General features: G+C 38.7%; 1 protein-coding gene across 1 annotated transcript; it reads left to right on the top strand.

Moving 5' to 3' along the window:
- Positions 1 to 8834: 8834 nt before the first annotated feature.
- Positions 8835 to 10993, top strand: LOC145039648 (uncharacterized). The gene is made up of 2 exons (XM_078987679.1): positions 8835 to 9171; positions 10893 to 10993. The coding sequence occupies exons 1-2, from the start codon at positions 8835 to 8837 to the stop codon at positions 10991 to 10993; spliced, it is 438 nt and encodes a 145-aa protein (XP_078843805.1).
- Positions 10994 to 12704: the final 1711 nt, after the last annotated feature.

Here is a 12704-nt window from a genome sequence, read left to right as displayed (position 1 = left end):
AGGTACATTTTTTCAAAGGAAAGGAGTCGGCTTGGTCGCAGCGCATCACACTATGTTTTCCGCACACTGGATCCTTGGGATTACACTCTGATATGGTTTTATGATACTTTGTTTGATTATTGACACTTTGGTTTTTGATATGAGATTTTATTATGGAAGTTTTTATATTTTGTGATGTTACAAGTAACCTTGGAGAAGGAAGCACTTGAGGTAGCAAGGAAAAGCAAGGCTAGGAACTCATGGGAAGTTAAGGGATTTCCTCAGTCATTTCTCTCTGGAAGGTATTAGGTTGTTCCTTAAGCTCATTTTCTCTTTTGAACCTCTCTTGGATGGGTGTTATGAAGGGCTCTCCATGTTTAAGCTAAGATCTGAAGTTGTAACTTCAGATCTGGACTTCCCTTGACCTCTAGATTCATAAAGTTCCCAGCTTGTTCAAGGATGAGACTCTCCCAAGGTGTAAAACTCCATTAAGAGCTTAGGTTAATCATTTAGGGCCTTTAGAGCCTTGCATGTGCGTAAAGTTTGTAACTTTACGTGATAAACATGCCTTAGGAGCTTGGATTTGTAATCTGGGACCTTGCCATGGCTTAAAAAGCATCTGCATGGATTAAGAACTGCAAGGACTCGGCGAGTCCGTTGAAGATGGCCATGAACTCGGTGAGTTGGATGAATAACTCGGCGAGATCGTTGAAGATTGCCTTGAACTCGACGAGTTGTTAGAAGACTCGGCGAGTTGGCTAGGGTTTCTTACAAATCTTGGCCACGTATGAACTCGACGAGTTAAAAGGGAACCGCGACGAGCAAATTAAGGATTTCACGGATTCTCGAATTTAGGAAGAACTCGGCGAGTCGGTGACCTGCACTCGGCGAGTCGAGTCAACATAGACTGTTGACTCTGACTGTGGACTTTGACTTGGACCAAGGGTTGACCAGTTGAATTCTGTTGGTTTCTGGTAATTGGGAGATTTATAATATGGTTGTATGGTACATATAGGTGGTGAAGTTCGTGTTGGACCCGGGAGTTGAGCTTTCTTATTTCCGACGACAGTTGCGAGGTGAGTTATCCTCACTATACTAAGGGGTTTAAGGCACCAAGGCCGACCCATTGGATATGATATCCTAGTCGTCGTATTATGTTGAGTATAAGTTAGTTATGCATGCTAGAGGGTAGGCCTATAGGACTACCTGTGATATTGATCGATTGCCTGTATGTGCATTATCTGTTACATGTTGATATGTTATGAGGGTTGGGTTGAGGTTGTACTGCTCCGTGCGGAAGCCAACAAACCCTAGAATATTCCAGATATGAGCTGAGGGCCCGGTAGGCATTCCAGACTCATATTGAGGACTTGGGAGCATTCCAGATACGAGCCGAGGGCCCGGTAGGCATTCCAGACTCGTACTGAGGGCTCGGTGGCAATCCAGATGTGAGCTAAGGGTCCGGTAGGCATTCCAAACTCACACTGTGGGCCCAGGGGTATTCCAATCTGTAAAGTTGTGGACCCGCTATGTGCTGTTCTGCTCAGTTTGTTATGATGTGTTATGGTGTGACAGGGTTATGTGGACTGTATGTGTATCGGTATTTTGGGGGTAACTCACTAAGCTCTTAGGCTTACAGTTTCAGTTTATTGTTTCAGGTACCTCAGGGGATTGCGGCAAGGCGAAGGCATGATCGTATAACTCCTCCTATTATGTTATGTTTCTGGGAAAACTCTGATATAAATGTATTTTGAAAACAAAGTTGTACTGTTTTGATGAATTCAACATGTTTTTGAAAGTTTAAATTTGGCTTAAATTTTTGGGTGTTACACACCGATTATGTGAAAACTGCTGGTGGGTGTTTTCTAGGAAGAAGGTATGTCCAACATGATAAAAGTGTAGGATTGTAAGAAGGTGTTAGTAAGGTTTAAGTATAAAGTTGGATGTTTTTAAATTTTAAAATATTAATTTAAATTAGAAATTATAAATAAAATTAATAAACAAATCAAACTAAAGATAAAATAATAATTTTAAATCAATTATTAAACAATAAAAAGCTATAACAAACAACGTAAATGTAATAAATTAAAACCATATCGTCAAAAAATATTCTTAGGGACTAGACTTGATGTTTTATAAACTTCATAGACCATTTATGAAATTAGTTCGGGTGTACGAGTGCCTGTTTGTATCCCTAAAAAATCGTTAATAGAACAAAATGTCATGATTAGAAAATTTGTATTGAAGTTTCCTACAAAAAGTCCTGCGATCTACATTGACGCACCACGCAACGTGATATGCAAGAAACAAGGTACTAAATTAAATAAAATATTCTATCACTAGTTTATAACTTGTGGAAATCATAATTAATATGTTTATAATTATTATATAAATAAAAAGAATATTAAATGTGAAACATATAAATGTGGGGTATTTTGAACTGTAAATAACCTTAATTAATTTGATAAGTAAAATAAATATAGTATTTTAACATAGATTTTGAAACATTTATTTAATTATATATAATATTTGAAAGTTTTATTGGTCAAATTATCATCTTTAAAACTCATGTGGTATACGCTTGATAAATTAAAATAACATAGATAATAACAAAAATAATCATTAATCATAAATTTACTAACACTTTTTATATACTTTTTAATAGGATAAACATATATTTTAAATTTCAAGATAAATTTGGATATCTCAAATCATGATTTTTAAAAAATTGCATAACTATTTGAAATAATATAGGAAAATATATTTAAAAATAAAATAACATTCCAAATTTCTAAATTGAAGACATTTGGGGACATGATAAAAAAATAAATAGTTGAAAACACATTATTTATTAATGAGTAGAATTGATTTATATGATAATATTATCCCTTTATATTTTTAAAATATATATTTGTCTGGAAGCATACTTCATTATATATAAATATATAAAGATTTATTTATAGTTAAGAATAAAAAATAAATAACAATAACATTGCTTTTTTTAAAAACATAAATAAGGACATTAGATCTCTTGTTTATTATTATCTAAGATAAAATTTATAACTTAGTCTTTTAGTTTGCATTTGATTATAACTTACACCGTTAATTGAGACACAAAAATTGGATTACTTTAATATTGATTTGTCATTTATATTGTGGCACCATCCAAGATCATTGTGGACCAATCTCCTCAAAAAGTTAAGAAATGTGCTTCAATACATTTCTGTCAAAAATTAAGAACAATATTTCAAGATTTGACATTTAAACCCATGAATGTTTTTCAAATTATTAAAACCAATCTTGTCTTCTAAACAAACCATTGTACACAACTCGAGAGACCATGCTACAATATTTAATAGATAAAAAACTTACAGGATGAAAAAAAATCAATGAATAAATCAAGATAAAGATTTGGTTGGAAAAAATGATAATATTTTAACCTTGATCAAAAAGAAAAGTTTTCAAGTGATATACTCAAGAAGAGAAGTAGTATATACAAATGTAAAATTAACATATTTCCCTAAATTAACATATTTCCCTATGTGATTGATGACATGTATAATAAGGCAATTACATGACAATTTCTTTGGAAACTTGTTTATAATAAACTTATTAACCAAATTTCAGTTTAGTTCCACTTAATAACCTCAGTTTTTTAAGGTCTAAAAATTAGTAGTTTTTAAGGGTCGAAAAAGTTGTTACCAAGTTTCATAGGTACTTGTGATAGAACTAGTATTGAATAGACTTGCATAAGATTGAAATCAATGAATCTCAAAAGATCTAGGAATTTCATAAGATTGAAATCGGTAAAAGCCTTACCTACTTAAAATAGATTCGAATTTGATTACGACATCCCTCTTTAAAGTTTGAATTAAAAATATGGATCTGTAACGCCCCGATTTTTCTCGGTACGTTTGGTTATTTTAATTTAATTATCCTTGTAAACTTGGGTTAATTTATTTAACCAATGTCTGATTTCTTATGTTATTGGACTCTTTTGATCATCTTGTAAACTCCTTTTATTGAAGTCCATGGGCTATGGGCCTATTTGCAAAGTCCATCTAGTAAATAGGACTTAATGTGTAAATTGAATCATTTGGAACACACACAAGGAAAACACTCTAAACCCTCCCTCTCTCTCAAAAATCAACCCTTTCTCTCTCTCTTTGGGATCAAGAGCAGCCAAGGGACTGTTTGGAGCTTAATTCTTGTTCATTTCCATCCTTGATTCGTATTGGTATGAACCTCCTTATCCTTTCTTACAACTTGATTCATAACCTTGTTCTAGTTTTATGTTTCATCTTCACTTCTTCTCCTTCTTATTTGATTTGTAATTGTATGTTATACATCATCTCAAGATGCTATCTTCACCCCATATATGGTGGATGATGGATCTAGGGGATTACATGTGCCAAAAGATCATGGAAACCCTAAAAGGGAGAATGATGGTTTTATGTGCTTATGTTTATTTTCATGTTGATTATTATTACATCCTTGTGGCTAAATGAAATCCTAATGATCCCTAACCCTTTTTAGTACCACCATTATCATGGGGACTGAATTGGGATGATGAACACTAGGGGTGTGCGCGGTGCGGTTTGGTGCGGTTTCGAGTCAAAACCGCAAACCGCACCGCATATGCGGTTTGAATATTTTAGAAACCGCAAACCACACCACATATGTTCAAAACTGCATGATGTGGTGCGGTTTGATGCGGGCGGTTTATGCGGTTTGTCCGGTTTGATGAGTTGTTTAACATTAAATCTATCAAAAAACCAAAAACCTGACCGAGTTAAAAAAAATGATTGCTTTCATTTTATAAAAACAAATACAGTTTTCGATTTAAATCGTTTTTAATAAATTATGACTCATGTTACTATAGTTTTGTAAGTATCATTGTTATTGCTTTATATTGCCGTTATAATTGATATATTCTTGTAAACCATGAGACCTTGATCTAATAGTGATTTAATGTTACGTTATAGATATTTGGTTATTGTAAGAAATATATTTATATACATCATTTCCAAATCGTGATTTGAAGTTATAACAAAAAAAAAGTATATATATATATATATATATATATATATATATATATATATATATATATATATATATATATATATATAACATGCGGTGCGGTGCGGTTTGAACCGCAGTTTTATAAATACAAACCGCAAACCACACAGCATAGTGCGGTTTGATAAAATGATGAACCGCAAACCGCACCGCGAAATTCTAAACCGCATTATGTGGTGCGGTTTGGTGCGGTGCGGGCGGTTTGTGCGATTTTTTGCACAGCCCTAATGAACACATCTTAAAATGTGTTTCAAAAGGAGAAGGATGGATAAGCCAAAAAGGAATCACGGGTGGCTACGATTCTGTTTTCCATCAGATCTGTAGTCATTTTGTAAAAATCATATTTGGAGCTCTAGAACTCAAACGGACCCCAAACCAGTTCCAAAAGTTCACAAATTGAGTTGGCTAACTTTCTTAAGCAGGCCAACCTCACTGATAAGGGCTTTATCTATGCGAAATAATGGCATCTTTGTTGTTAGGTCTGATCCGGGTCTGTTCTGATATGTCATTTTGTTTTCATCATTTCTAAGGCTTTGAAAAGGATCCAGAGTGATTCCAAGTTTATATATGTTCCTTATATTATGAATTTAAGATCTGGAGAATATGGGGTGTTATTTCCAATTATAAATTGGTTAGAATGGATCCACACTCCAGGTCAGTGGGCAGTCACCAGCTTTTGCTAGTGCTGTGATTGTCCACAATGTGAATTTTATATTTGGAGTTTGAGAGATGCCTTTCATTCAATTCCAACTCTGAGACTTTCACTTGTATGTCCTTTACATCTCTTAATTTTGTTTGGACGAATTCTACTCACAAGTTGGTTAGAATTGGCCAACATCACTTGACTGTATTGTTGGAGACAGAAGTGATACACCATTTTGTAAAATTCCTATTTAATTCATCTTTTGGAGTTAGAATGAGTTCTTTATATTTGTGGAATCTTGAGCAATCATAGTTTCCTATAAAACTTAGTTAAAGCTATGTTTCTGTTTTAGATTTTGGAGTAAATCCGTTTTGAACAGCAGGTCTGTTTTAGAGACCTTGCTGTGATTACTCTTTTCTCAACTCATAGCTTCATTACTTCTCCTTTCTAACCTTTAGTCCTTCTTAGGTGGGGTTTTGAAGTTTGCTCAAGCTTGGTAGCATTATTTGATTCTTAGAAATCCTTACTACTCACTCAAGGTGAGTTCTCTCAGACCGTTGTATTGATGATTGTGTTTGCTAGTTAGCTCGTGTGTGATTATTTGAATTTATTATAAAAGCATGCTATATAGGTATTGTTTTAATTCGTACATGTGCACTGTATGTAACTAATCATGGATATGGGGACACCACCAAAGGATACGGAGTTACCGGTGCGGTGGGTAGGTAAGATCACCAACGTAATACTCATCGTGAGGTGCGGTGATTAGGGCCAAGTGATACGGGATCTTCCCGGTGCGGCTCAAACCTACAAGTTCTTCTTGTATTACTGGCGTTGATTCGTTCTTTGCCCTTATTATAAAACTATAATTGGAAAATGGTTTAGGGTTAGTAAATATGAATGTTAGTACAATTTATGTGTTTGAATTCACTAAGCTTTGTGCTTACGGTTTCCCATATAACTTTTCAGGTGTTAAGATTAAAGAGGCTAAGGCTTGACATGGAGCACCGGGACATCACTACTAGTTATTTTTGTTGGGACCTTATTATTATTATTACTTCCGCACTTATTTTATAAGATTATTAAGTAGATGGATTATGTTATGACTATTTCAGTTGTTTTAATTTAATGTAAGATGGGTTTTAAAAGTTTAAAATTTTTGCAAAAAAATTTGGGTGTCACAAGTTGGTATCAGAGCCACAGTTTGAGGGAACTAGGCATTCTTGTGGATGTTCTAGACTCAAATTTGAGGCTTTATAATAGTTTATTCTCTTTTTAAAAGATTTTTCAAACTTTCTGAAGACTAGTAGTGGAAGATGTCGCGGTGTGCCAGTCGGCCAGCCAAGTAAGCCTTATTTCTTATGTTAAATGTTTATGTTAAATTGTTGACTATGAATTGGATTCTACTAGTCTTAAAATGCTAGATTACACACTTATTTAATGTTAACATGTGAGTGAGATGTAAAATTAACGGCTAGAGCGAGCTGGAAATTTTTAAACTAGACGCGAATGCGAAATTGGAACTTGTGTGGCAGGTAGTAGAAGGGCCCCTACTATTTGAAACATCGGTGCCGGTTTCGTGTCGGGGCAAGGTTGAGAAATTTTCGGCAAGCTGAGTGTTTCGTCTTCCTAGAAATATCTAGGCTGAATTATTTCTAAATATTTTCCTCCTTCTACGGATACAGATGGCTCCGCCTGCTCGACTTAGTCAGCTCCAAATGAAGCAAGTTAGGGATATTGTCGCTGAGGAATTCAATAACGCTTTCAACGAACTAATCCCAAGTGTGACCAATGACATAATCAACCAGGTCAGTGCTCTTCTGGATGAGCTCCTCGCAGCTATTCCCGGGGGAGCATTACCGGCTCCGCCCGTTCGGGATTCGGCATACTACTTCGAGAAGTTCAGCAAGTGTAGCCCTCCTCTTTGGAACGGTGAATCCGACCCAATTGCTACTAAGCATTGGGTGTCAGATGTTGAGGGCGCCTTCATGACTGTTGGGTGTCCGGACCAGTACAAAGTGGTGATCGCCATGAATCAGCTGCGAAAAAGGGGAAAGACATGGTGGAACACCATCACCGCTCTATTAAACGAAGAAGAAGTGAGGGCCATGTCTTGGGCCCAATTTGTGGAGAGGTTCGAGGCACAATATGTGCCTAAGGTGGAGCAGCAACGGATGCAGCAAGAGTTCTTGGCCTTACAACAAACTACCGAGTCTGTTAGCGACCTGGATCCTAAGTTCTTGGAGATGCTATCTTTTTGTCCCTCGTTTGCTGGGAATGAGGCATGGTTGGTCACCTGATACACTACCATTCTATATACCGAGATTCGGGAATTCGTTAGCATGCAGGAGTTCCCGACTTTATCTGCGATCATGGATGCAGCGAGGAGGAGGGAAATCGAGTTGCAGACCCAGTCCAAGAGGAAGGCCAATGACACCTCCTCCAAGACATCCGGAGATGCCCAGAAAAAGCAAAAGCAGGGTGGTAAGTCAAGGTATGAGTACAAGCCGTCTTCAGGTCAGGGCGAGAGAAATCCGTTAATATGCTACAACTGCAAAAAGCCAGGGCATCATTGGAAGAATTATAGGGCTCCCTCTGCGACTGCAATTCCTCAGATTACTTCTGCTGCTCCCATCTGCTATCACTGCAACGAGACAGGACACAAGAAGCCCGAATGCCCGAAGTTGAAGGCTGGAAAAGGAGGCGGGGGTACAAATCCTGCAATTGCATCATCTTCTAAGGGACCCACTATGGTGACACGAGGTCGTGCTCACCAGATGACTGCGGATGAGCCGGTGATTACCGCGACAGTGGCAGGTAAATTTCTTTTTTTTTCTCTCCTGCCATTATTTAATAAATGGTAGTTAGAATTGTTTACATGATTGTATGTGGTAAATCAGGCACTTATTTGCTAGATTCCGAGCCTGCTGCTGTTATGTTTGATAGCGGTGCTACCCATTCTTTTGTATCTCGCACGTTTATTAATCGGTTGGGGTGTAGTATCGGAAAATTGGCTCGCCCAATGGTTGTCGAAGTTGCCGACAACCGCACTATTTATGTCACCGATGTTTATTGGGGTTGCACTCTCAGGTTTTAGGGAGTTGAATTCCCTATTGATCTTATCCCTATTGCGATGCGAGAGCTCTACGTTATCGTAGGCATGGATTGGCTTGATGCGTTTGATGCGGAAATCCACTGTCGTAAGAAGCAAGTTTGTGTTCGAAACCCTAGAGGTGGAGAACTTATTATTCAGGGGGACATTCCCCGTCTGGCTATGGCTTCTTGCTCTTCTGCTATAGCACTAGACGAAGTTCCTATTGTTTCCGACTTCATCGATGTCTTTCCGGAGCAACTCCCTGGCTTGCCACCTATTCGACAAGTGGAGTTTCGCATTGATTTGGTGCCGGGTGCGACTCCGGTAGCGAAATCTCCTTACCGCTTGGCACCACCTGAAATGAAAGAGCTCCAAGGTCAACTTCAAGAACTAAGTGATAAAGAGTTTATACGGCCAAGCTGCTCGCCTTGGGGTGCTCCTATTCTCTTTGTGAAGAAGAAAGATAGATCCCAGCGAATGTGTATTGATTATAGGGAGCTAAACAAGCGCACGATAAAGAATAGGTACTCGTTGCCACGTATTGACGATCTTTTCGATCAGCTTCAGGTAGCGTCTTGGTTTTCCAAGATTGATTTACGTTCCGGTTACCATCAGATGCGGGTTCGTGAAGAAGACATTGAGAAAACAACATTCCGTACTCGATATGGGCACTTTGAATTCGTGGTGATGCCTTTTGGGCTCACCAATGCACCCGCAGCATTTATGGATCTCATGAACTGGGTGTGTAGCCTGATGCTTGACCGTTCGGTCATAGGGTTCATAGATGATATCTTAGTCTATTCTAAGAGCAAAGAGGAGCATCAACAACACCTTCGAGAGATTCTGGAAACTCTGGCAAGAGAAAGGCTTTATGCTAAATTCTCAAAATGTGAATTTTGGTTGGAAGAAGTTCGGTTCTTGGGGCATGTGGTAAACAAACATGGTATTAAGGTCGATCAAGCCAAGGTTGATGCGGTTAAACAATGGAAGATTCCAAAAACACCTTCTGAAATTCGCAGTTTCTTGGGTTTAGCCGGTTATTACCGGAGGTTCATTGAAAATTTCTCTAAAATTGCCTTACCACTCACCCGATTGACCAAGAAATCAATGAGTTTCGTTTGGGGCCCGGAGCAACAGCTGGCGTTTGATGAGTTAAGGAAGCGATTGTGTGATGCTCCGATTTTGGCCTTACCTGATGGGGTTGAGGATATGGTGGTTTACTATGATGCATCGCTTCAGGGTCTTGGTGCCATGTTAATGCAACGAGATAGGGTGATAGCCTATGCCTCCCGACAGTTGAAACCCCACGAACGAAACTACCCCACTCATGATTTGGAGCTTGGGGCTGTTGTTTTCGCTCTTAAGATTTGGAGACACTATCTCTATGGAGTGAAGTTTATCATATACACTGACCATAAGAGTCTGAAATATTTGTTCGAGCAGCGGGATTTGAACATGAGGCAGATCCGATGGTTGGATGTGGTAAAATATTATGATTGTGAAATTCACTACCACCCCGATAAAGCTAATGTGGTAGCTTATGCTCTCAGTCGTAAACAATCTGCCGAACCGATTCGAGCTAAGTGTCTCTGGATCACGATGGTGTCGTCTTTGTTAGATCTAATCCGAATGCCCAAAAGATGGCAATACTGGAGGAAAACATCAGGCGTGAGAAGATTGGGAAAGAGTTGCCTAAGATGGAACGAGACGGGCAGGGTTTGCTGACTCGCTACGGTAGGGTTTGGGTTCCATATACCAGGGGAAATCGGAAAACCCTAATGGATGAGTCTCATAAGTCAAAATTTTCTATCCATCCTGGTGCTACTAAAATGTATCGGGACCTCCATGAGGCTTACCAGTGGCATGGAATGAAGAATGATGTGGCTCGATTTGTGGAAGAATGTATGACCTATCGGAAGGTCAATGCGGAACACCAGAAACTACATGGGAAGTTGCAACCATTGGAGATTCCTGAATGGAAATGGGAGCATCTAACCATGGACTTCATTACAAAACTTCCTAGAACTGCCCGAGGATCCGATACGATATGGGTGATTGTTGATCGTTTGACTAAGAGTGCTCACTTTCTGGCAATAGAGGAGAGCTCATCGGCGGAGAAATTAGCCGAGATCTTTGTTCGCGAGATTGTCTCATTACATGGGGTGCCCGTTTCTATCATCTCCGATCGAGACACCTGATTTACCTCTCGGTTCTGGAGGAAGTTTCAAGAGGAATTGGGCACACGATTACATTTTAGTATCGCCTTCCATCCGCAGACAGACGAGCAGAGTGAGCGGACGATTCAGACCTTCGAGGACATGCTTAGGGCATGTGCGATTGATTTTGGGGGTAGTTGGGATGACCATGTACATCTAGCTGATATTTCTTATAACAACAGCTATCACTCGAGCATTAAAATGCCTCCGTATGAAGCCTTGTATGGGAGGAAGTGCAGGACACCCATTTGTTGGGGCGAGGTTGGGCAGAGGGTACTTGGGAGTACCGATATCGTGCTACGGGATCATTTGGTCACAGCGAGCAGTCGTTAGAAAAGTTATGCCGACAAAATACGCTCCAATCTTGAGTTCCAGGTGGGAGATTATGTGTTGCTTAAAGTCTCCCCTTGGAAAGGTGTGATTCGATTTCGGAATCGGGGAAAGATTGAACCCCGATTCATTGGACCCTACAAGGTTGTAGCCCGTGTGGGAAAGGTGACTTACCGCTTGGAGCTGCCTGACGAGCTTAGTCTAATTCATAATACGTTCCACGTATCTCAGTTATGAAAATGCGTTGTTGATGAGACTGTTGTGATACCACTGGAGGACATACAGATTGACGAGCGTCTCAATTACGTTGAGAAACCAATCGCTATTTTAGAATGAAAGACGAAAGCTCTCCGCAACAAGACTATAAACCTGGTTAAGGTGCAGTGGCAACATAGGAAGGTTTCGGAATGGACTTAGGAACCGGAATGTGAGATGCGGGCTCATTATCCAGATCTGTTTCTAGGTGTTGACTTCGAGGACGAAGTCCGTTCTTAGTGGAGGAGAGTTGTAACGCCCCAGTTTTTCTCGGTACGTTTGGTTATTTTAATTTAATTATCCTTGTAACCTTGGGTTAATTTATTTAACCAATGTCTGATTTCTTATGTTATTGGACTCTTTTGATCATCTTGTAAACTCCTTTTATTGAAGTCCATGGGCTATGGGCCTATTTGCAAAGTCCATCTAGTAAATAGTACTTAATGTGTTAATTAAATCATTTGGAACACACACAAGGAAAACACTCTAAACCCTCCCTCTCTCTCTCAAAAATCGTCCCTTTCTCTCTCTTTGGGATCAAGAGAAGCCAAGGGGCTGTTTGGAGCTTAATTCTTGTTCATTTCCATCCTTGATTCGTATTGGTATGAACCTCCTTATCCTGTCTTACAACTTGATTCATAACCTTGTTCTAGTTTTATGATTTCATCTTCACTTCTTCTCCTTCTTATTTGATTTGTAATTGTATGTTATACATCATCTCAAGATGCTATCTTCACCCCATATATGGTGGATGATGGATCTAGGGGATTACATGTGCCAAAAGATCATGGAAACCCTAAAAGGGAGAATGATGGTTTTATGTGCTTATGTTTATTTTCATGTTGATTATTATTACATCCTTGTGGCTAAATGAAATCCTAATGATCCCTAACCTTTTTTAGTACCACCATTATCATGGGGACTGAATTGGGATGATGAACACATCTTAAAATGTGTTTCAAAAGGAGAAGGATGGATAAGCCAAAAAGGAATCACGGGTGGCTACGATTCTGTTTTCCATCAGATCTGTAGTCATTTTGTAAAAATCATATTTGGAGCTCTAGAACTCAAACTGACCCCAAACCAGTTCCAAACGTTCACAAACTGA

This window comes from Lactuca saligna, chromosome 4 (assembly GCF_052625555.1).
Source record: "Lactuca saligna cultivar CGN05327 chromosome 4, ASM5262555v1, whole genome shotgun sequence".
Taxonomy (NCBI): Eukaryota; Viridiplantae; Streptophyta; class Magnoliopsida; order Asterales; family Asteraceae; genus Lactuca; species Lactuca saligna.
This window is presented reverse-complemented; position numbering and strand designations above follow the sequence as displayed.

Coding starts and splice junctions, on each gene's coding strand:
- LOC145039648 (XM_078987679.1), top strand. CDS start 8,835: ATGCGAGAGCTCTACGTTATCGTAGGCATGGATTGGCTTGATGCGTTT. Junction 9,172..10,892: donor TGAAATGAAAGAGCTCCAAG/GTCAACTTCAAG, acceptor TTCTGGCAATAG/AGGAGAGCTCATCGGCGGAG.